The 23,805-nt window shown below is 52.5% G+C and overlaps 3 protein-coding genes across 9 annotated transcripts in view; 1 reads left to right on the forward strand and 2 right to left on the reverse strand.

Moving 5' to 3' along the window:
• Lrrc74b (leucine rich repeat containing 74B) overlaps positions 1-6,635 on the reverse strand; it is a 13,887-nt gene extending 7,252 nt beyond the window's left edge. The window contains exons 1-6 of one of the 2 annotated variants that reach the window (XM_021210056.1): positions 6,496-6,630; positions 5,584-5,726; positions 5,087-5,219; positions 4,101-4,307; positions 1,003-1,112; positions 42-157 (exon numbers count right to left, since the gene is read on the reverse strand). In XM_021210056.1, coding sequence (XP_021065715.1) covers positions 42-157; positions 1,003-1,112; positions 4,101-4,307; positions 5,087-5,219; positions 5,584-5,726; positions 6,496-6,628 — 842 coding nt within the window. In that variant the 5' untranslated portion in view covers positions 6,629-6,630. Of the gene's footprint in view, positions 1-41; positions 158-1,002; positions 1,113-4,100; positions 4,308-5,086; positions 5,220-5,583; positions 5,727-6,495 lie in introns of both variants that reach the window. The other variant, XM_021210055.1, reaches the window with a different exon arrangement.
• Positions 6,636-7,436: 801 nt separating this feature from the next.
• Positions 7,437-17,896, forward strand: P2rx6 (purinergic receptor P2X 6). Of its 2 annotated transcripts, XM_021209437.2 has the most exons (12): positions 7,437-7,606; positions 8,143-8,293; positions 10,384-10,455; positions 13,397-13,472; positions 13,675-13,768; positions 13,842-13,922; positions 14,002-14,143; positions 14,229-14,338; positions 16,271-16,364; positions 16,446-16,511; positions 16,677-16,754; positions 16,866-17,896. In XM_021209437.2, exons 1-12 carry the CDS (start codon positions 7,437-7,439, stop codon positions 16,899-16,901), a joined length of 1,170 nt encoding a protein of 389 aa, XP_021065096.1. In that variant the 3' UTR covers positions 16,902-17,896. The 2 variants fall into 2 exon arrangements, with proteins under 2 accessions (XP_021065096.1, XP_021065097.1); XM_021209438.2 differs by lacking the exon at positions 13,842-13,922.
• On the reverse strand, positions 15,159-22,823 carry Slc7a4 (solute carrier family 7 member 4). 5 transcript variants are annotated; one of them, XM_029544805.1, is made up of 5 exons: positions 22,560-22,823; positions 20,879-21,895; positions 19,864-20,504; positions 19,475-19,583; positions 15,159-19,369 (listed from the first exon to the last, which is right to left on the reverse strand). In XM_029544805.1, the coding sequence occupies exons 2-5, from the start codon at positions 21,858-21,860 to the stop codon at positions 19,194-19,196; spliced, it is 1,908 nt and encodes a 635-aa protein (XP_029400665.1). In that variant the 5' UTR covers positions 21,861-21,895; positions 22,560-22,823; the 3' UTR covers positions 15,159-19,193. The 5 variants fall into 5 exon arrangements, with proteins under 5 accessions (XP_029400665.1, XP_021065098.1, XP_029400667.1 ...); XM_021209439.2 differs by having other exon boundaries at positions 20,879-21,892; positions 22,560-22,591; XM_029544807.1 differs by lacking the exon at positions 22,560-22,823 and adding an exon at positions 22,359-22,431 and having other exon boundaries at positions 20,879-21,892.
• Positions 22,824-23,805: the final 982 nt, after the last annotated feature.

Here is a 23,805-nt window from a genome sequence, read left to right on the forward strand (position 1 = left end):
AAAAAAAAAAAAAAAAAAAAAAAAGAACCCGTGTTTCTCACCTCATATTCAGTTCTTCTAAGACATTGTTGACCCTGAGGGCATCACCTATCGCACTGGCACCAGAGTCTCCAAAGCCATTGTGAGAGATGTCTAGGACTTTCAAGAATATGTTTGCCTAAGACACAAAGAGCAAAGACATGAGCTCTCGTCTGATGGTGCAGACAGCAACAGGGCCAGGGCCACAGTGTCAGAGCCCAGGAGAGTCTGAGCAGTGGCTAAGGACAGAGAGCAGAGGTCCTGAGGCAGAGTCAGTAAGAACTCTCAGGCCAAACAACCCAAAGATCAGCAGAGGACGACAGGCCGGCTGTGGAAGTGACCAGATCCTCCCCTAAGGGAAAATGCCCAAGGCAGGCATCCTGGGTCACAGAGACAGCATGCACCGATTGACTTGGTGGTGGGGTGCTATATGAAGCCTGTGATGGGGTCAAGAGTGAGTGCTCTGGCCGGAGGTGGGTGCGGAGCAAGCCGGGCCAGAGCGAGAGGGAGAGAGCGCTCTGACTTTGCCACCTTACCGTTCGGGAACCCCAGCAGTTAGGCTCTGTAAGAGGGGAAAGTAGTGACTGTCATTTTCTAAGGCCCTTGTCCCTGGGGACAGTGAAGATGCCTTATGAAACCCTGGCAGGGCTTGATCAATACATTTTCAAGGTCTGTAAACCTGCAGGGAAGCAATGAGAGGGGTGTGGAAAAGCATCGGCATGTGCAAACCGTGATGCCACCAGATGGCACAGGTGTCCCCTACAGTTGAATGTGATATCTGGAGGAGGCAGCTGACATTTATCTGTGGACCCCTTAGGAAATGAGATGAGAGTCTACAGTGTATTATCACTAAGTGGGGACAGGAAAACAGGTCATCAAAGATGCACATGTACGTCATGCTGAAAAGGGCTGAAGTTCATTTCTGAAGAGTTACAACACCAAGAACAAAGGACAGGCAGGGCTGACGGGGCGAGCGACTCACACCTCCAGGCCTCGGGCAAACGCGGTGGCTCCCAGACCTCGCAGGTGATTCCAGCTGAGGTTAAGCTCTGCGAGTCCTGTGTTTTCTGCCACAGCAGGTCCAAGTGTCTCTCCTGAGGAGCACCAAGAGATTTTATAGCAACAAACAAACAAACAACAAACAAACAAACAACAAACAAACAACAAACAAACAGCCTAGCACTATCCCCACAACAAGTTCAAAGGTGACCTGATGCTCACCGTGTGCCAGAACTTCAGTAGCCTAGGTGGATCACAATATCCAGTGTGTACCTGGATTACCTCCAAGGAACGTGTGTGTGTGTGTGTGTGTGTGTGTGTGTGTTCAGGGTCTTGTCCTACAACTCAGCCAGGTCTAGAACTCACTCTGCACCCAGACTGGCCTTGAACTCCGGATTGTCTTATTGTAACCTCCATTGTGCTGACAATACACACAAGAGACACTATGCCCAGCAAAGAATCCACGTGTGATTGGGAAGGTATAACATTTTTTTTTAAAGATTTATTTATTTTATGTATATGAGTACACTGTTGCTGTCTTCAGACACACCAGAAGAGGGTGTCAGATCCCATTCCAGATGGTTGTGAGCCATGGTTGTGGTTGCTGGGAATTGAACTCAGGACCTCTGGAAGAGCAGTGAGTGCTCTTAACCACTGAGTCATCTCACCAGCCTGGAAGGTATGAATTTAACCTAATGAGACTGCAGCTATTCTAATCTACAAACAAAAAAAGGGTAGCGATGCAGTGGTCAGGTTGGTGGGATCTGGAAGTGAGGATAGAACAGGTAACCTAGAATCGAGAGATCCACACGTCTGCACACATGGTGAAGAGAGAGGGAAAAGCAGCTCGGTTGATGCTGGAGTTGGGGAGAGGCAGGAGTAAGCAGGTGCAGGAAGGAAGGAAAGCTTGAGGGAGCAGTTGATGCTAAGCCAGGAGCTGGGGGGGGGGGGGGGGGTTGCTCTACGTGTGGTTGAGGGCCTGGAAGCTGGTTGAGTACCCCAGCAAGATTCCTATTGGCTGGGGAGCACCAGCCGCCAAAGGAAGTGGGTGGAGCCATGACAGATCCCTAGCTGTCTCATGGGCAGACCTTACAGCTAGTCAGCTTTCCATTCTGTTAGCACTAGTGGGTGTGACTTGCTGCCAGTTCTCCACAGCCGCAGCTCTATCTGTGTCCCACTCTGGTTCTCCATGCTGGTACCCTGCAGAGATGACGCTTGCTCCCTGAGCTGCCCAGGTGATGCAGCCTCGTCTACTCTTACAGAGGATCCAGGCGTCATTCCCAGCACCTGCATGCAGGCTAGTGGCTGACTGACAGCTGACTGATTTCAGTTTCAGGAGGCCCTCTTCTGGCCTCCATGTGAACTGACACATGCACACAGACATACAAACACTCTTATGCACAGAATAAAGTAAAGTCTTTTCTAAAAAGCTCGGTTTTCAATATTGGGATGTGGCAGATGAAAATATCTATCAAGTCTTAGAGCACTGGGGGGGTTCCCCTCAGGAGATCACGTGACCCCCCCAGTCTCTTCCCTTTCGTCAGCTGAATGGCTGTTCTTTAATGTTGGCTCAGCCGCAGGCCAAACCATCTAAAGCTGAACTCTCCAAAACTATGAGCCACAAATGCATTCTTTCCCTTTATAAGATGCTTGCCTGCGACATTCATTAAAGTAGCAGCAAGCTGGCTACTCGGTTCTCAAGTGCCAGAGACACAGCCACAGTTTGTCAGGACTGATGCGAGCTCCTCCTTTACTTCCACGGACTTCTCACGATGACTTTCTTAGAAGACACTTGGCTTTAGCAGGTGAACTCCAGGGCTTTAGCACCACTCCACCACTCGATTGTCTAAGCAGCTTGGGGCAGACCAGAAATTCCAAAACTCCCGTTAGACAGTTGTTCTGGCTTATTGATAGCAATGATCTAAGAATTCCTCTCAGATGCTGGAGAAGTGTCTGAGCAGCTAAGGGCACCAGCTGCTCCTCAAGAGGATCTGAGTTCATTTCCCAGCACCCACATTTGATGTCTCATGACCATCTGCTACTCCTAATGTGGAGGATGGGATGTTCCAGCCTCCATAGGCACCCACACATCTCTCTCTCTCTCTCTCTCTCTCTCTCTCTCTCTCTCTCTCTCTCTCTCACACACACACACACACACACACACGTTTAGAAAGAAGAATTTGCTTCAGCTGATCCAGGGCCTAAGTGGCCCCTTTATGTCACCAAGCTGTCCCCAAGTCTGTAGGCTCAACTGATCTTTCATGCAGTTGAGCTTACAGGCATGCTTAGGTCTGATTTGTATAGCTGATCGACACATTTAGACATGAGTGACATAGGTGGGTATTTATATTCCTAGCACAGCAATCCGGCCCGTGCAGAGGCACTGGGGAGACAATGACTGGATCAAGGTTGCCTTCCCTAGCACTTAGCTTCTCCCCACCCGGTACTGGTGACTGAGCCCAAGATCTCACACACACTGAACAAGTACCTCAACACTGAGATATACTGCAAGCCCTTTTGCAAAAGCACTTGGGATGAAACCTCCATACCTTCTTCCGTGATCTATAGGCATACAGTCTCTGCTTCCTTTGCAAAGCATTGCCTGGCACTCTCCCCTCGACCACTAGCCCAATCACATGGGTGTCTACCAATCGAGGACACAGGCCTGCATGATAAGAGTTCATCAACTTCATGATCTTGCCATGGCTGACTCCTTTTTACCCAAGGCACAGATTTCTGCTTAAACTTCTGCCCCTTTTATAGCAGGTGGATCCATTATTTTCTAGAATCATACATTGCTTCTTTATGAAGGTCACTGCTGAGAATGGTCTTGGTAGTGTATGTTCCTTGAAGTCAGGAACTTTGTATTGTTCATAGATAGATTCCTCACAGCAGAGGGCAGTGATCTATGCCTGGAATTAATCCGTGGCTGGAGTGGCAGAACAGCCAGAGGAGGTATGGTGAGTGGAAATCAGCACATCGATATTCTCAGACAGAAGCTGGGTGCTGTCCTGCCCATTCCCCTTACCTGCCACCAGGGGGCGATAAGTACTCATGACCCATGACTGCCCAGACCCTGTTACCTGCCAGGTCATTGAGCTGATTATAGCTGAGGTCTAGGGATTTCAGGCCCCTGTGATGCAGCAGAAGAGCAGCGAGGTGCTGGGCTGCCTGTTCCTCCAGCCTGTTCCCTTGCAGCTGCATCTTCTCAACAGTTGGGTTTAAGGCAAGGGCAGTGCAGATCGCCTGAAGCCCTGCAGCTCCAATCTGATTCTCTGACAGGTCCACATCTGAGGGCAGCAACACTGCCTGGTCAGGGGGACCCACAGCCAGGCACCTCCCTCTTTCACTTCCCTGTATCTCACAAACCTCCGGGCCTGAGGGAAATGAGGGGCTTTGCAATCTGATTTATCTGGAGGCAGCACGGTGACAGCCTTGCCACTGTTGGGTGGGTCACCTTGAGTCTATGGTCTCCCCACCCTATGATTGTCTGTGAAGAATGCTGTGGTAGCAGGTCAGCTACTCTGTGATGGTTGACGTAACAGCATAACCCCACTGTCCTATTGCTAGGGACTGGCGGTGTAAGCTTAGATGTCCACTTCTGTTGTTTCCTTTGAAGTTTGCCACAGCCCAGAGAGCAAAGTAGTGGTGGTCACTTTACAAGCTGAAAGCAGGCTCAGTGATTGCCTGCCAGGGTCAGCTTGTGCTTCATTGGCAGAGCTGGAAGCAGCCTCACCCAGCCCCTACCTTGCCCTTCCAGTTCTCCTTCCCTCAGCGCCTGCTTCTCTGTGCTCTCCTGCCCTGCACTCAGGCGCTGGGAGTCAACTACATTGCATGGGGCAGGGGGGTGGGGGGGAGGCTGCTCACCAGGGAGAGGACAGGGAGAGTGATGGAGAGGGTCAGACAAAGAGCAGCTCAGCATGGGTTAACCCGTCAGACTCAGCCCACACTTCCCTCCTCATCTCCTAGCAACATCTCAAGATCGAAGGCCTGGGGAGGGAGCCACTTCCCTGGGAAAGAGGGGCCCCAAGCTTGCCTGCTTCTCAGATGGAAGTCCTGCACGACCTACCAGAGATAACGCTGTTCTTACTCAGGACATCAGCCAGAGCCTCTGCTCCAGCACCACAGAGCCCATTGTCCCGAAGATCCAGATGCTTGATGTAAGGATTAGAGGCCAACACGGAAGCCAACGCCCGGACCCCCTGGAACAGAGCAGAGAGGCACAAGGGGTAGAGGAACATAGTGGCCTGAGAGGCCTGGTTCTTCCCTGGGCTGAGATTCAGCTGGCCATAATTTCAGTTTAAAATCCCCAGAGCTCCCACCTCCTCCAGAGAACATCCGCTTCTCCCTCTGGGTGCCACCCAATCTCACTTCCTGGGGTCCTTCCTACAATTCCACCCTCACCCCTGTCACACAGCCTCCACCCTGTCTCGCAGGCATGGGCGATGGGACTTGCGTGGCACAGACAGCTATGAGTGTCTGAGATGGAGTCAAGGGCAAGATGGCCGTGACCTCCTATATCCTTCCTGTCAAGTGTGGGTCCAGTGTCCTCCAAGAGATACCAACCTGGGGCCCCAGGCCACGGTGCCGAAGGTTCAATTCGGAGGCACTCCCTTGGCGCAGAAGACAAGAAACTGGCACAACACTATTGGCCCGGCAAGACTCCAGATAGAGGGTTGCCATGACCTGTTCTCCAAACCCATGGGTGCCTAGCAGTAGATGGGAGACAAAGAAGGAACTAATCACTGGCAGAGCCTGGACCGTTTCCTGCCCTTGCCGTTTCTTCTTGTTCTGGTGGCTACTGTGCCCATATTCCAGATGAGAACCTCCAGGCTAAAAATTAATTCTTTTCTCAAAGCCACCAAGCTATTCAGAACCAAAGGGAGCATTTGCCTAATGCTGAAATGTTTGCTGTCCTCGTCCCACTGTGTCCAGGTATCACAGATCACATCCCCAAACACACACACACACACACACACACACACACACACACACACACACACAGACACACAGACACACACACCACCACCACCACCAAAGTTGGCCTCCAGCTTGCTGGTTAAGTTCAGCCTTGAGCTCAATGCTTCAACCATGCTAGGCAAGCACTCTACACACATTCTCAGTCCACAGGTCATAAGGTCTATATAAACACCTTGGGAGCAGAGGGCTGGAAACAATCCTAAATTCAATCTATCCATTAGCTAGGTTTTTCCTATAGGTTGGAACACCCGACCCCGAACTCTTCCAGTTTGGGACACAACTGCCTGTCAGGGTGTTTCATTTGCAGGTTTTCCAGAAGACGGTTCTAAATGTTGGGCTCCAGGAGGGCTAGGACTTGAGGGGTATCAGCCGCTGATACTGGGGAATGGGTTCCCATAGAGGGTGCCATATCGTTAGAAGCGCCCTCCCACCACTTTTTTTGCGGGAATATCCTCAAGTGAGGATTCCAACCAGGACCCTACGAGGAGGATGAGGCACCTTCTGTTTCCAGAGCAGAGCGTGAATCTGCAGTCCAGGACCTCTTGGCCTCCAGGGTCTCTGCCTGAGGCCCAGTGGCCTCAGCTTCTTTCTCTTGATCTTCATTCTTCTGAACCTCGCAGAGACCCTTCATGCTTACTCTCACTACCCAGTCCGGGACGCAGACTCAGAGCACACAGCTCATCGCCTGGAACTCTTCCCAGGGATGTGGGCGGTCCCTCTGGCCTCCTTGACCAATCGAATCTGATCTACGGACAACAGATGGTCTCTGGGGCCAGTAACATTGCCCCCACCCCCACCCCGCGGTCGTCCTGGGAACCGGGTCTTGTTTGCAGAAGAAAACCCAACCCTGGCACGCTCTTTCCCAGGGCTGACTACCGCACATACCGCTGCCATGCACGGGGGTAGTCGCTCCTTCACGTTCTTTTCACAAACTTTTCCGGTCTGATCCCAGAACTAGTGTTTTAGTTACTGCGCTTGGAGCAGACAGCGGCTCTATAGACCTGTAGCCTAGCAATAGTTTTTCTCCGGGGCCACAGCTATGGGGTCACTGCCTGAGGCTCTCAGCTTTCTCTCAAGATCTAAATGGTGCTATGATGCTGCGCCAGCAGGGACATCTCAAATCCAACTTGTACTCTTTGGAATCTGCAAGTTTGAGTTCAGAGCCCCTTCTCTGGGCTTCTGTTACCCCATGTTGGACTGCCCACCACATAAGAAAGCAGAGTGGGCGGGTAGGGACGGATCTATTCATTTCTGTATGCATAGGGTCTAACCCAGGGACTCTGGACAAGAGGGGGCGGGGCTACATCAGCTGGGTTTGGGACTGAGGCAGGAGTCAGCTCCTGCTGAATTTGAGATGTCCCTTTAACAACACTGGCCTGAATCCCGTGCATGGCTTCTTGGCCTCCAGTTCAACTGCGGCTGAAGTTGCCTGCTGACTCATGCAGTTGCAGCCAGCAGGAACTGGGAACATGGCTTCTGCAGCCGCAGCGGCACTCGTGAACTGGGGGTTTCTGGATTACAAGACAGAGAAGTATGTGCTGACCAGAAACTGTCGGGTGGGCGTCTCCCAGAGGCTGCTGCAGCTGGCAGTGGTAGGCTACGTGATAGGGTAAGAACCGCTCCTGGCCAGACTGCAGAGCCTGCTGTCCGGGGTCTTGCTGGCCTAGGGATAAAAGTTGGCTTTTTTAGAACCCCAGCTGGTGGGAAAGTGGGAATGTGGGGTGAGAGGTAGTCAGAAGGGATTTTAGTCCATTCAGAGAACAGCGGAAGAAGCCATTCGCCCACATAAGGGACTTTGTCTCCAGCTTCATCTCTCAGTCTCTGTTAGCGTCTGCAGTTCTCCTGCCCTAAGGTACCCACCCTGATGCCGCAGGAGGCAGTAATTCTCTGAGCACTAAACACAGCACTAAGCCTCTCAGAGAGACCACCAGCTGGATGTCTGAAAAGTCTTTGAGAAGGGAGCTGGGTTTGCTGAGTGTGTGAAGGCACTGGCTGTGAAAAGTGACCATCGTCCGTCCGTCTGAGAGCTCCACCTGCTCAGGGGTCTAGAGCGAGGGGCACAGCTAGACAGAGGGTGGAGGCCTCCATGCTGGTCTGGGAGCCTAGTGTGTGAGCACATTACACTATCCACCATCCTTTCCCTAGGTGGGCCCTCTTGGCCAAAAAAGGATACCAGGAACGGGACTTGGCCCCCCAGATTTCTGTCATCACCAAACTCAAGGGGGTTTCTGTAACCCAGGTTAAGGAGCTGGAGAACCGGCTGTGGGATGTGGCTGACTTTGTGAAGCCATCACAGGTAGGTCGCCAGCACTGCTGCAAGAGGTCAGAATTCTTCAGCCACCAACAACAGCTGCACGGCTGCCATGCATGAGAGACATAGGATGCCGGGGGATGGGTGATGGGCCTCACAGAAGGGTTTTGAGTCAGTGTGAGAAAACAGCTTTCAGGGGTGTGTAGCTTCCCAAGTCAAGAAGCCAGTGCCTGCGGAACTTCCTTTAAAGGAAGATTAGCGATGCAGCTCGGTGGCAGAGAGCTTGCCTGGAATGCATAGCTTCCTAGCTTCAATGCTAGTAACACAAAACAAACAAACAAAAACAAAAATGTCACCCACCTCACCCACCCACCCACCGCCCACACAGAGATCCATGTGAGAAGGAATGAAATATTTTAGGTTCACGATTTATGCTTGGAAGTGAAAGGTAGGGGACAGGAGCTCAGGGCTTGAGTTTGCTGAAGTCCTCTTGTTATCATTTAGAGATCTTGGGTCATGTTCATTTTTTCCACTGATGAAAGAATTAAAAGGCAGAGGCTGGAGAGATGACTCAGCTGTTGGGAACACTGGATGTTCTTGCAGAAAATACAGGTTCTGTTCCTAGAACCCACATGGTAGCTCACAGCTTTCTGTCATTTCAGTTCCAGAGGATTCTATTCTGGCTTCTGGCTTCTGAGGGCCTCAGGCACACAAACGCGCACGTGCGTGTGTGTACACATACACAATAATTAAATAAAACAGCTTGGCTGGATGCTCAGCACACACCTGTAATCCCAGCACTCAAGAGGCAGAGGCAGGTAGAGCTCTGAGTTTTCAAGGCCAGCCTGGGTCTACACAGCAAGTTCCAGGACAGCCAAGGCTACACAGAGAAAGCCTGTCCTGTAATAAAACAAAGCCAAAAAAAAAAAAAAAAAAAACCTGCTCAAAAATAGAATGAAATAAGCCCTAGCCACAGCAAATACATGCCTCATTAAAAGTGAGAGTGCACACATCCCACACACAAAAGAGACAGGCTTCCCACCAGAGGGAAGGGAATTTAGAAACCCAAATCCATTCTCCCTTGGAGGGCTGCTGGTTTTAAACATCTGTGGTGGGATAGGATGGGTGCCTCTGTCCCTGAATTTTGGATTATCACTTAAAAGAAGAAGCTGATAAGTCCAGAGGTTCATGCAAGCGGAGACTTGCCCAGGACTGGCCTTGAATGTAACTGGACTGGTCCATCCTTCTGGCAGGAAAAAAAAAAAGTTCACCAAGCCTTTGTCTTGGAAAGAGGTGGCGAGGACGAGTCTGGGAGTTGCCGGACCTGTGGTGTATGTGCCACCCCTTTCCCTATCCTGTCGCATTGCAATCTGACTCCTTTCATGTCACTCATGTGCCCCTCTTTGTTTCTCTTAGGGAACATCTTCTCTTCTCCCTCCACCTAGCCCCAGTTACCAGCTGTTATGTGACATTTCCTGAGGAGACAGAAACAGATGTCTGTATACCTCAGATAGGGCACCAACAATGAACCCGTTCCATTCCAAATTAGTTCTGTGAACCAGTGACTAATTGTGGTTCCCTGAAGGCATAAGTGAGGGGCACTTACAGGAGCGCCGGTGACTCAGGCAGCTGTTGGCTCCGGGTGGCAGTAGCTTCCTATAGGAGCACGCTTGCTCTCACTCTCTCTCTCTCTCTCTCTCTCTCTCTCTCTCTCTCTCTCTCTCTCTCACACACACACACACACACACACACACACACATGCACGCACGCACACCAGCAGGCGCCCTCTGTCCCCACTTAGGGTTGATTGCATGAGAATTTGAAATGAAACTTGTATGGAAGATAGATAGAGGCATGACACCCTCTGAGCTCAGGAGAGGCCATAAACCTAGTCAGCGTCACCTGCCTCGCTGGAAGCCATTTCCTGCAGGACAAAGTTGGCAACTAGATGGGGCCAAACGCTATTCCCACAAAATCCAGGCTCCCCAGGCAGGGCTCGACCTCAGGGGGTGCTGGCTTAGCCTGTCTGAGATCCTGAGTCCCATTCCCAGCACTGAGAGCAACAAAAAGCAAACAAACCAGGCTGTCAGCTTCTATACTCTCAGCTGAGACCAACCTCCAGCCTTGCCTTCCAGGGAGAGAACGTGTTCTTCCTGGTAACCAACTTCCTCGTGACACCAGCTCAAGTCCAGGGTAGATGTCCAGAGGTAAGCTTGTCAGAGCCTCTAATACACACACATGCATATACACGCGCACGTGCACACACACACACACGCACACACACACACACACCTATTTCTCTCATCAGCCCTGTCTCCCTTCTTCCCTCATGGCTCAAAGCTCAGTCCCAGCTTGGTATGTCTAACCCAGGCAAAGGGCTACACTTTTCTAGAAGTAATTTCACCGAGTCTTTACATCTGCCGTCCACCAGGAATACTTTAATTCCCATTATACAGGTGATTAGGGCTCCACATGTCCAATCACTTGTCCAAGGGTATCCCAAGTATGGGTTACAGGCACGGTATCTGAGGACACCCCTTGGGGTCTCCAACCTTCACAACCCCAGACCTCAGAGTGGGACCGTTTCATTGAAATGTCCAGTGTCTTTTCCATGCTGGTCCTGCCTCTGGGTTACAGCCAGGCACACACTCACCTGAGCATTAAGGGCAAGAGTCAGGCTGGAAGATCACCTCTCCCCTTCGCCAGCTTTTATTAGTGTATTCAGAGTCCGATGTCACCTGGGGGAACAGGCTAGCACACTGTGCTTTGCCTTCCAGTAATATAGAATCTCTGGGTGTTTTTCAGTCCAACTGTGTTCCTGTTTCAGCCCTTCTTCCCCATTCTTAGATTCTGACGCAGCCATGGGGGGTCCACACACACACTCCCAATCTCACCTTTCCCCCTCGTCTGGGAATATTCCAGACAATCTTTCAAAGAGCATATTAGCTCTCACCAACCAAGGCTTCTGTGTGAACAGTTAGGATCCATCCCCTATATATGCACCACATTCAAGGCCAACCTCTGCTCATCAGGTCTCCAGGCTCTGGTATTTGGTCACATTACAGTTTCAGGGGCTGTCACATGTCCATGGTTGACACCTATCCACAAAGGAGGTGACATATGTGTACAAAGGGTGATTCCCTCCCCCCAGGGAACGTAGACACAATATTCACACCTCTAGACTCTTAGAAGACATCGATTTCAGGTTCAGCATGTAGACAGCTCCAAAATGTCATCAAACCTACCTGTCAACTTCTTAGAAAGCACATGGTCCTTCCTCTTTCCCTGTATGAGGCTCTTGATTCTTCTTGTGAACTTCCAGTAACTGGGCAGTTGCTCACCAGACCTGATGACCAGGTTTCCTGAGAATAACCAGAGTTCTTGCTGGATTTTCTTGGAAGATTAGTGACTGGATTCCTCTAAGCGTGTGCTCAATGATCCCAAGTGTCATATCCCTCTGCAAACCTTCTTGACACTCCCCCTCCCCTGCATGACTGTAGTGTTTCTGCCTGCATGCTGACCGGCGCCTGTCTGCGTGGGCAGAAAACACCTTGGGGTGGGTTCGTACTGCAGAGCTAATCTTCCTGAAATTAAGAGATGACCTGCAAGAAAGATTATTACTATTTATTGATTACACGCGGGAGAACCCAACCCTCTCCCACGTGCCCCATGTCCCATTGTCTCTGCTGAGTGCGTCTCAGTCCCAGAGTCGCATGGCTTAATGGTCCATGTCCCAATGGTGGAATGGCGCGCAGTCCGGTCCTCCGCGGAGCTGTGTCCAGAAGGCGGGTCCAATCGAGTAGGCGTGACGACATTAGTGGTTGGTCTGGGCGACGAGTGGGTGTTAACAGTGGGCGGTCCGAGGACGCTGTGTTCTGGCTGATCTGCTGCACTCCGGCTGATCTGGGGAGCAACCCCCAGCGTGCCTGTAAGAGGCACAACACTGCTTAGAGGGAGGACCCAACACATGACATCTAGGATAGGCCCTGTGCTGGGCTGGCAGAGAGCGCCAACCCCTTGTACCTCAAGTTGCAGTTACTGTCCAGCCAAGTCAGCAGGTTCCACGATGCTCACACAAGGCAGGGGCCTCAGTGCGGAGACTCAGGGAAGTGCATGGACTAAATCTTAAAGGAGCTGGTGGTATGGATCAGTGTGGCTGCAGCAGGATGCCATGACAGAAGGAGCCTCATGGGCAGAGGCCATGTTTCAGGGGATGAAGTGTCTCAGGATACGTTCCTGCTGCTCAGGACGGCTAGAGCATAGATCTGGGCTAGGTTACAGAAGGGACAGCCCAAGATCTCATGGGCCCTCTGAGTTCTGCTAAGAATTTGGACTTGGTTTGTGAGCAGAATGAATGCATGGAAGGGATTCTCAGCCTCTCATCTTTCAGACTGCTGGGTAGAGGCGCCCACCTCTCATCTCGGAGTCTGAAGGATTTGGAGACATAGACACAGGTTGGGACAGCGGAACAGAGAAGGTAGCTTGACCTTGGATCCTAGACCATCCTTCACAAAAGTCCTAAGTCTCCTGGCTTTTCAATCCCCCAGCCATTCTTGCTTCCATGGTATTGTGGTCCTCCTGGAGTTCCCTATAAACTGAACCCCCATAAGGGTCCTGAAGCTCAAGGCTGCTTCCTCTCTTAGGTCAGGGACCCCCAGGAAGCTCACCCACCTGTTCCTTGACGTGGCCCCCCTCCCATGACTCTTTGACCTTATGTAGACATAACGTCCATGTATGGCAGAAAAGATTGGTCCTGGGGGCGAGGGGGCTTCCCACCCTGTAGAGGTCCCTCTTTGATAGCTATGCCTACCACATACTGAGTGTCACCAGTTTGTCCTTCTGTGGTTGCTTAGCACCCCACCCCCGCTCTGTTATCCCAGCTAGACTGGACAGAAGAGCTGAGCCTCAGGAGCAGAGCTGTGAGGAGGGCAGTGCTCTGCTCTGGGCACACAGCCCTGTACCAGCATTTCACCATGTTGCTAATGGTTCTTCCCTCCTAGGTTGTAGTTTGCACCTTCCCATTGCTTCCAGACCCAGGCTGCCTGGGAGGAAGCTGGGGTTCTTGTCTTTGCTGTCTGTGATGCTGAGTCACAAGCAGGAGGCATCCTCTGTGCTACTGGTGACTAGGGTCTCTCTTACCTACCTCAGCATCCTTCCGTTCCTCTGGCTAACTGCTGGGCTGATGAAGACTGTCCTGAAGGGGAGACGGGGACATACAGCCATGGTAACTGTGGCCTTGGACCTCTCGTGTCTCCGCTAGAATAAGGGAAGGGGAGGGAATACTGGGGGGGGGGGTCGTCCCCAAATGCAGGCCCCGCTGAGCTTGTCTGTGCATCATCATTCCATTCTGCCAACAAGCCCATACCCCACGGCCTCCTCAGGATCCATGGAGATGAGAGGACTTGGAGCTCATTTTTGTTTTCCAGGCATAAAAACTGGTCAGTGTGTGGTGTTCAACGGAACCCACAGGACCTGTGAGATCTGGAGCTGGTGCCCAGTGGAGAGTGGTACTGTGCCCAGGTAAGTTTCCTCTCTCTCCCAGGGCAGGGTCCCAGGATAAGCAAAATGATGCCAGCATACCATCTATCTTCAGGAAGCCCCTGCTAGCTCAGGCCAAGAACTTCACACTCTTCATCAAAAATACTGTAACCTTCAGCAAGTTCAACTTCTCCAGGTAGCTTGGGCAGGTCTTGGCTGAGCCCAGATCCTTCGTGCCTCTTGAGTCATCTGATCGCTATCAATGTCCCTTCTAGAACCAATGCCTTATTTACCTGGGACAGCACATATTTCAAGCATTGTCTCTACGATCCACTCTCCAGTCCGTACTGCCCAGTGTTCCGCGTCGGGGACCTTGTGGCCATGGCTGGAGGGGACTTTGAGGACCTGGCGCTGCTGGTAAGTTATTTGGGGGCAGAGTCCTGCAGCTCAGGGGCAGGTTCTCAGGACCATACACCAGTGGAACAGGATGTGTTGTGTGCAGGGTGGTGCTGTGGGCATCAGCATTCACTGGGACTGCAACCTGGACAGGAAAGACTCTGACTGCTGTCCCCAGTACTCCTTCCAGCTGCAGCAGAAGGGGTACAACTTCAGGTATGCCCCTAACTGCTCGAATGCCGGCTGCTGTTCCTGGTTCAGGGCCTCCCTCCTCCACCTAGTCCCGTGGGGGTACATCCAGCTTGGACTCAGAGTCTCTGCTGTGTGGACAAGGATTCTGGGCTGTTCCCGGTCCCCGGGCTCCACCTTGCTTCCCTCACTTGCCTGCAAATCTTCTCATGGCCTCTCCCAGGTGACCCTGTGTCCCTAGAGCAAAGACACTTTTCTTTTTTTTTTTAAAAAAAGTTTTATTTATCTATTATTTATATGAGTACACTGTAGCTGTCTTCAGACACACCAGAAGAGGGCATCGGATTCCATTACAGATGATTGTGAGCCACCATGTGGTTGCTGGAAATTGAACTCAGGACCTCTGTAAGAGCAGTCACTGCTCTTAACCACTGAGCCATCTCTCCAGCCCAACACTTTTCATTTTTCATTTCCCTATAGGACTTTATCTAAAAAAAAAAAAAAATTTCCCCCAAAAAATTCTGTGGGAAAATTCAGACTAGTAAAAAGAATATTCATATACTTCTGACCTGGTTTCTTCCTTGCTGTGAAGGGGCATAATGACCATGGCAGCTCTTACAAAGGAAACACTTCATGGGGGCTGGCTTCAGTTTCAGAGATTTAGCCTATTATCATCATGGCAGGAAGCATGGTGGAGCGCAGGCAGACATGGTACTGGAGGAACCTAGAGTTCTACATCTCTGTGTTCTACACTGGGCATAGCTTGGGCATAGGAGACCTCAAAGTCCCACCTCCACAGTGACACACTTCATCCAGCAAGGCCACACCCCTTAGTAATAGTGCCAGTCCTCATGGGCCAAGCATTCACACACGTGAGTCTATGGAGCCTTTCCTAGTCAAATCACCATGCCTGGTTTTCTAGCGCTGCTTTTTCTTTCCTTGGCAGCACTAGGGATTGGACCTGTGGCCTCAGAAGTATTCGAGAGTAAATATTAGAGAGTGGGTGCTCACCCTTCCCAATACTGTCGAGGAATACTTCCACCACCGTCCCATTGTCACAGACAACTCTGGACTTGGATAAGTGGTCATGGTACATGCTTGTGATCCCTCCCTAATCCCAGCCCTCGGGAGGCAGAGAAGGATTAGGAGCTCAGAATCATCCTTAGCTTGTAGCCAGTCTGAGGCAACCTGGTGAAGGAGAGGAGGAGGAGGAAGCAGGGAGAGAGGGAGGGGAAGACAGAGGCGGGAGGAGAAAGAAGGAAGTAGGGAAAGGCTATTGGTAGATTAAATCTAACATTTTATATTTCCCCCACTGTGTTATTAGTGTTCCTGAATTTTTTATTTTCTGATCCCAGAAGCACCCAGAGATCTTAAATTACAAACATTGTCATATCTTTAAGTTTTCCAAGAGAATCTTGGGCTCCTCCTGCCACGTAATATCATTTTATTACACGTAGTAGCAGGTGTGCACAGGTGGCCATAGGTCTAATGGTGGTGACTCATTGTGCTTGGCTCCCCACCTTGTACAACCTTCTGCAGAAGGCTTCTCGGCCTTCGGGCCCTTGCTGGCACCTCTCTGCTGGGATGCCTCTTCTGAAGCCTGCCACAGCACCCGCATCAGCACCCGCATCAGCACCCGCATCAGCACCCGCATCAGCACCTGCATCAGCACCCGCATCAGCACCGGCATCGCTTTCTTCCCCGGAGAGTTCTCCAGCACTCACAGCTACTCTGCCTTCCTTCTCTCAGACCCGTGCTGCCAAGATCTATATCCGCATGCTTTGTGCCTCTCTCTGACTCTCAGAAGCAGGGCTCTCCCTTCAGTCAGGCCCTGCTCATGTTCTGATTTGTTTTCGCTGTCCTTAAAATCTATGTGGAGCCTTGGGACTCAGGACCAGGTAGAGTCCATGGATAAACTAGCCTGGAATGCTGTATACGAGTCTTCTCTGCTATCCCCAGGACAGCCAATCACTGGTGGGCAGCCTCAGGTGTGGAGACCCGGAGCCTGCTCAAGCTCTATGGAATCCGTTTTGACATTCTTGTCACTGGGCAGGTAAAGTTCAGACCAGGGGAAGGATTTGTGGAGGTTTGGGAGCACAGCCTCAGTCTGAGAGCTTCATCCCAGGTCTCTCAGGCAGGGAAGTTTGCGCTCATCCCTACGGCCATCACAGTGGGCACAGGAGCAGCTTGGCTGGGCATGGTGAGTTTAATCACCTACGGTTCTCTTTGGCCGCAGTAACTGCCAGCCAGGGCCTGCTGGCACCTGCTGGATCTGCATATTTTTTTCTTGGGAGGGGGCTTGGCTGGTGGAGGGAGGGAGGGCAAGTTGAGAACTCTGGAACATGGTAGGTCCTGCCTCTTCCAGGTCACCTTCCTCTGTGACCTGCTGCTACTGTACGTGGATAGAGAGGCCGGTTTCTACTGGAGGACCAAATATGAAGAGGTGAGTTGTGGGCCTGCTTGCGTCCCAGAGCTGAGGTCACGCTGCCTAAACACTGGGTTCTGCCCCACTCAGGGGGATGTTAGCTTGATTCCTAATCTGTTGATTTGGTAGGCAAGAGCCCCAAAGACAACTACCAACAGTGCGTAGACCAGAGCCAGCCTTCTCACCTGCTAACCCTGTTGCCCAAGTGTCCTAGGAGTGGTTTGCACCTGCCCCATGTCTGCTGCTCCTGGGATCCAGGCTTCCATGCACCGGTGGCCTGTTTGGATGGCTGTCACCCACTGGCCTGTTCATTCCCGGGGCTTACACCCTCTCCCTGCTGGTTAAAGTGTAGGGCTTGGGGAGGAGGAGGGTTCTGGCTTGGGAACATGGTGGACAAAGCTTCAGCAGGACTGGAGAGGGGGTTGGGATAATTCTGACAGACTCCCGAATGCAGACTCTCTCCTAGGTTCAGCCAGAGGGGTAGGGGGGCAATGTGGCTGAATGAGTGGTGGCTGGCATCCTTGGAACCTTCTATATGTCTGCTGGGGGAGACTCTGCCATCCAGTTCAAGCCCTCCATCCCCACCCTGGCCCTGGCTACCAGGTTTCTCAGGAGCCTAAGGTGTGAGAAATTGCATGTCTAGGATTTACGGCCATCAAGTCAGTCCTGGAAACCTCAACCGACTCTGAAGCCCCTGCCTGCCAGAGCCTTAACTCTGACCCCAGCCAGAGTGCCATAGTTTTGAGGTACAATCTCCGTGAAGCGCACAGGCTGGCTGGTTCTGGATCTATAACCATGCGAGGCCTTGGTCCTTCCCTCAGTGAGACTCTCCCCATGTACCAGAGCCATAGAAAGGATGGCAAGGACAGGCTGCAGAGATGTTCTTGGTCCAAGTGTCGGGCACAGTTTAGGAAGTAAAGAGGCAGTTTTGTTGTGCCTGTGTGGTCACCGAGGGAGAACCAAGGCTGAAGTGAAAACAGCAGCGACAGCTGGGATCCCGGGCTTCCACAGCCTCCGAAAAAACCTTCGGAGTTCCCGGTGCCGCTCAACTCTCAGGACTATGACCTGCAAAGGGCTAGGATGGGAAGGCACGGCTCCTGGAGGTGGTTCACGTGGACACAGTAGTCCTGGGGGGAGGGGGACCCAAAGAACCCTGATATCACTGCTGAAGTAAAGCTTGCCAAAGCCAGCAGCTTCCTGTGTAGTCCTTAAAGGGAGGAACGAGAAAATGGGGACCATGGGGACCCAGGGGCGAGGTTCAGAGTAGACCTAGGGCTTTCTCCTTCTCTGAACTGTAGACGTACAGTCACCCAGTAGGCTGGAAGTAGTGGATGCAGGACCAAGTACCTGTGCATACCCAAGTGTATCACTCATGCACTAATCTGAGCCCACCTCCCAGGGACACTGTTGCCCCGGAGATTACTAGGTAGCAGAGAACCCAAGGGATCCGTCTGAAAACATTTCCAGGGTATATGGAGACAATAAGAGAGTGAGCTGTGTCCAGGAGCCGGAATTTGGAAACATTGGTCAACTCAGTCTGTACATAGTGTGTACTACAAGGGTGGCTGCCCGGGCGTGCAGAATGTGCTGGGAGAGTGTCTTGGGGGCATTGCTTGTTCAGTGCATTTCAATGGCCCTAGGCAGACCTTGGGCACACATTTCCTGGAAGCCCAGGAAAATCAAAAGATCCTGACATCCAATGTCCTTTTGAGTTACCCATTTTAAGTCCAGATTGTGATAGATATTCCCTGCTAGAGAACATGTCAGGGACCTGGGGTGTGTGGGGGAGTATATGTCAGTAGTGGAACGCTTGTCTAACAATCTCAAGGCCCTGGCTCCCACCTCAGGTACCACATGCACACGTGCACACACATACACACACACATGTACTCAAACTCACATATGAACATACATGTGTGCACACACGCATGCACATGCACGCACTGCTGAGAACATGTCAGAAATCTGTTCCTGTCTTGTCATATACCCCTCTTCACATCATGCATGAAACCCTCCTCCTCAGAAAGACTCTGACAGACCTTCTGTGTCTCTGCTGTGGACTAGGGACAACTGCTTGGTTCTCCAGGCAGGTGAGGACTCAGTGCTATGAAGAATACCACAGTGTCCATGACAGCTGGTCACAATGCTAGCTGATTAGTTATTATTCTGGGTCTCAGGGACTGAAGCGGCTTCCCTGCCCACTCTGCCCCACCTGCCCAGGTATCCAGAGTTAATCATAAACAGGAAGACAGTGGGCACCGAGTCCACACCAGCACTAGTCTCGGCCTAGTCCATGATAACCGAAGACTCGGTTCCTGTGTTGAGGCTCTGAGAACACGCCCAGCCCATTCTGGGCAGGCTTCAAACCCAAGCTTTCTTAAGTAGGCAGCTGCCAGTTCTTCTGGCCTCTGGATGTTGGGGATGTGGGGGCCTCCATGAGGGGACCTCCGTGGCCGGCTACTCAGTACAACCTGACTCCTGGACTGGTGATTGACTGGAGGGCTGCACAGCTTGCACAGTCTCCTCCAGGCTGCCGCTGGGGAATACCACGTAGTGTGCTGTAGTCAGCTCCAGTGGCTCCCTCTGGTTCTCCTTGCTGTGCCAGATGCCATAGCCAAAATACACGACAAGTCCTGCAGGAGTGGGTGAGAGTGTGAGGGCCAGGTCCCAACCCCACCTGACCTCGTTGATCTTCCCATTCTAACATACACTTGGGTCCAAACCCAGGCCCCACTCACCGACCAGCAGCCAGAAGATAAAGCGTAGCCAGGTCAGGTAGCTCAGCTTCAGCATGAGGCAAATGTTGAGAAGGATGCTCAGGGCTGGAGTCAGGGGCACCAAAGGGATCTGGGGGTACAAGGGTGAGTCTGAGCGTGGCTCTAGGATACATACACCAGCCCAGAGCCTGACTGTGGAAATTCCACAGAATCCTTCCTGGCCTCTGGAGAGTTGGAGCCATGGGTACCCACACCATGCAGAAAGCTGGAGCAAGTAAGAACGGACAAACCCATCTCCCCAGCCCCATGAGCTCTGTGCCTTCTCCAGTAGCCTAAGAGGCTAGGCAGAGGGAACGGGGAGGACTGAGAAGGAACGGTATCAATGAGGCATGGGGGAGGGGAAGGTGTACCTGGAAAGTATCTTGCTTCTTTTGCTGCTGATGAGCCCCCAGGACCAGGAGGCTGGACAGAAAGACAGCACCACTGACAACCAGCAGCAAGACATAGCCCCACTGTGGGAGGTGCAGGTCTGAGTTCCCGAAGACCAGCACACACGCCAGAGATATAGCTGAGGCTATCAAGATGCCGAGCGCCCAGGCCACGGCAGTTCCAGGGCTGCATCCATCCAGAAAGCCCAGGAAGGGCTTCAGGGCTGGCCGCAGCTGCCCAGGCTCAGATGTTGAGGTCTCCGCAGCACCCACTAACTGTATATGGTCTGAGAAGGAGTCATACTTCTTAGCTGTGGGGCCAGGGCTGGCTAGGCAAGGGGAGCTGGGTGGAGAAGCTTTCTGGAAACGCAGCACAATGATGCTGGTGGCTACAAAGGTATAGGCCAGCAGGGTGCCGATGGATAGGAACTGGACCAGTGCCTCGAGGTCCAGCAGCAGTGCCAGGAGAGCCATGAGGACCCCGAACACCAGGATTCCTACCACAGGCACCTGTGTCCGGGGGTGCACACGGGCAAACACCTGGAAGAAGAGCCCGTCAGCAGCCATGGCGTAGACGATGCGCGGCAGGGAGAAGAGGTTGCTGAGCAGGACAGTGTTCATGGCTGCAGCAGAGCACAGGGAGAAGTCAGCACAGCAGATAAGCTCAGAGCAGGCCACTGCTAGGCTCACAGATAGAACGTGTACTGAGGGTGTCGGCTTCTCACCTCCCACCCAGGACTGGGGCACTGTTCAGGTCAATTAATGAACCTTTTGAAAGCTCACAGTCTGCCTGTCAGCAGGACCTATAAGCATGTGCCACCAGACTGATATTCTGTGTACAAAATTTGTGGGGAGAGGGTCTGCCAGCAAGTCTGTGTTTTCATGAACTCATTATACAAGCAGTAAAGCTGGAGAATGGACAGAAGTATTTTGAGAGGTTTGGGGCAGGGCCCTCTCTACCTTGTCCCCTCCCACCCTGCCCAGAAGGGTCCCTTACCACAGATAGAGCCAACTGCCACAATGAAGCCAGCCCAGCTGTAACCCCGCCTGTAGAAAGCATCAGCAAGCGCCGAGTCAGGGTCTAGGCTGTGCCAAGGTACCATGAGGGTTAACACAGTGGAGACCAGAATATAGGCACCAGCCGCTAGGCTGAGGGAGATGGCGATGGCCATGGGCACCGCCCACCGTGGGTTTTTGGCCTCCTCACTGGAGGCAGCAATAACATCAAAGCCCACAAAGGCATAGAAACAGGTGGCTGTGCCAGCCAGGATGCCAGAGAAGCCGAAGGGAGCGAAACCACCTTCTTCTGCGCTCCAGTTGTGAGGACGGGCCAGGATGAAACCCAGGACGATGATGAAGAGGATCACTATCAGACTGATGGCTGAGAACGTGTGGTTAAGCCAGGAGGAGACTCGGGCTCCACAGGAGACAAAGGCAGAAGCCACAAGTAAAATGCCAGCGGCCAGAAAATCTGGATAGTGAGCTAGGAAGGGCACCTGCCAGACGCCCAGGTGAGACTCTGTGAAGTTGCGAATGTTGTGGTTAAAGATGGCATCCAAATAGCCACTCCAGGCACGGGCTACAGCGGCACCTCCAATGAGGTATTCCAGAAGCACATTCCAGCCTATGAGAAATGCCCATATCTCCCCCATGGACACATAGGTGAATAGGTATGCTGAGCCAGTACGGGGTACACGGGCTCCAAACTCTGCATAGCATAGGGCCGCCAGCAGGGAGGCTACAGCAGCCACCAAAAAGGACAAGAGCACAGCAGGGCCAGCCATGTCCTTGGCCACTGTGCCTGTGAGCACATAGAGCCCAGATCCCACCATGCCACCCACACCCAGTAGGGTCAAGTCCAGAGTGGACAGGCAGCGCCTCAGTGATGTCTCCATGCTAGACTCTTCCAATGGCTTCAGACGGTTCAGTTTCTGGCAGAAGCGTGCCAAACAGGCAGTACTGGGCAATCCCCGGGCCATGGCAGACGGAGAACTGAATCAGCTTCTGGAACCTACTGGGGACAGACAGCAGGAATAACCAACCATCCTCCATTCTTTCATAGGCAGCCCACCCCAGTCCTCGCCTCCTCTCCTTAGGAGCCCAGGAGAGCTGCACCATGGACCTACTTTATAAGACTTGGACGGGACGCGAGTCAGGGACCGTGGGCAGAGGGATAGAATGCATGGAGGTCCTTCCTGTCAGCTTTCAGGGCAGTGGAAGTGGTAGGGAGGAGCAGACCTGCAGCGGACCTGCGAATCAGGTAGGTGGTTCTGTGGGTGAGTGGGAGGCTGCTTAAGAACAGGCTTGGAACAGGCTGCACCGTGAGCAAGAAGAAATGGGAGGCTTCCCTGGAGCAGGGCCAGGTTGTCAGGACCCGGAACAGGAGCCGCTCCTGCAGCCGGGAACGTGGCCAAAGGGACACGGCCTCAGAGAAAAGCGATCACCCCCTCTTCTGCCGGGTTGGAGGATCAGCTCACCTGAGGCCAGGAGGCCAGGGCTGCAAGGGCCCCGATTCCCGGATGTGAAACCTGTGGTGCACCTCCCCTCGCCATATGCTCCTCAGCCTCGGCTGCTGAGGCTAGCTGCCTCCGCCATGTCCCTGTGCCCCTTGACACCCAAGCCTTCTCTTGCATTTACGTTCCCGCAGCAGCGGTCCCTCCAGACCCGCTACGACCCACCTGCTGTCGCCGTCGCTGCCACCGTGCGCACTGCGCCTGCCCCGCTAGTTTACAACGCTTGCGTGCAGGGCCCGCCCCTCGCTGCCAGGCGCCAGATAAGCCCGAGCCTCACGACTCACATCCCTTGTCGGGTTCTGTACAGGGTCCTCCCCCCCCCCCCCCCCGCCGCGCCGCGTCTCGTATCAGAATAACCCTCTAAGCGAGTAAACTTCCAACGTTGAGACTAGAGCTGACCAGGGTCCTAGGGCTTACTCCACATTTCATCCACCTCCCTAGGAGAGGAAGCCTGCTCTACTAACCCTCTGAACCCCTTCTCTGGGTCCAGGTTGGGGGTAGAGCCAAGACTGATACCGCCCCAGAGCAGTTACTCTCCTTGATCTCCCTCGACCCCAACACAACTACAATTGGAAAACGTCCAGGTCCCCCACCACGGGGCCTGCAAATGTCCAGCACAGTGAGATGAAGACAGGGGTCTGGTGGAGTGATCTTGGCAATCTCTAAATCTTAGTGGGGTGGCAGTAGGCACCTTGCACACTAGGCTAGAGAGGGCAGCCTTCCCGGTGTGTTCTGTGAATTGGCAGAATTTACAAAGCTATTGTCTGTCTGGTAGCGTCCCATAAAAGGACAGTAGCCAGCATCAGAAGGCAGCTTGCAACTCTACAGCAGGATTGACATTTAGGCCCTCAAATGTCAGTGACAGCCTCAGAGCACCTGACAGGACCTGGACATTCTTTTTTTTTTTTAAAGATTTATTTATTTATTATTATGTGTAAGTACACTGTAGCTGTCTTCAGACACTCCGGAAGAGGGAGTCAGATCTTGTTATCGGATGGTTGTGAGACACCATGTGGTTGCTGGGATTTGAACTCTGGACCTTCCGGAGAGCAGTCGGGTGCTCTTACCCACTGAGCCATCTCTCCAGCCCAGACCTGGACATTCTTAAGGGACTCCAACATCGACTCTCCACTCCGTGATAGGCAACAGCACTCCGTACTTGTCACCAGTGTTCCCACCATCAGGGTGCCTGGGTCAACTCTGGCATAAAATCTCCAGAGTTCGCTTACGCTCAGCTCTGAGGAATCTTTTTCTTTCTCTTCTTCTCAGATTGAAAACAAAGGTGGCAGCTAGGCAGGGCGACCCATGCCTGCAATTCTGGCACTTGGAGGATCAAAAGATTGAAGACCATGTATAAGTATGTATATGTATGTATATATGTATATGTTCTCATATATGTATGTGTGGCAAT

The sequence above is a fragment of the Mus pahari genome, chromosome 12 (assembly GCF_900095145.1).
Source record: "Mus pahari chromosome 12, PAHARI_EIJ_v1.1, whole genome shotgun sequence".
NCBI lineage: Eukaryota > Metazoa > Chordata > Mammalia > Rodentia > Muridae > Mus > Mus pahari.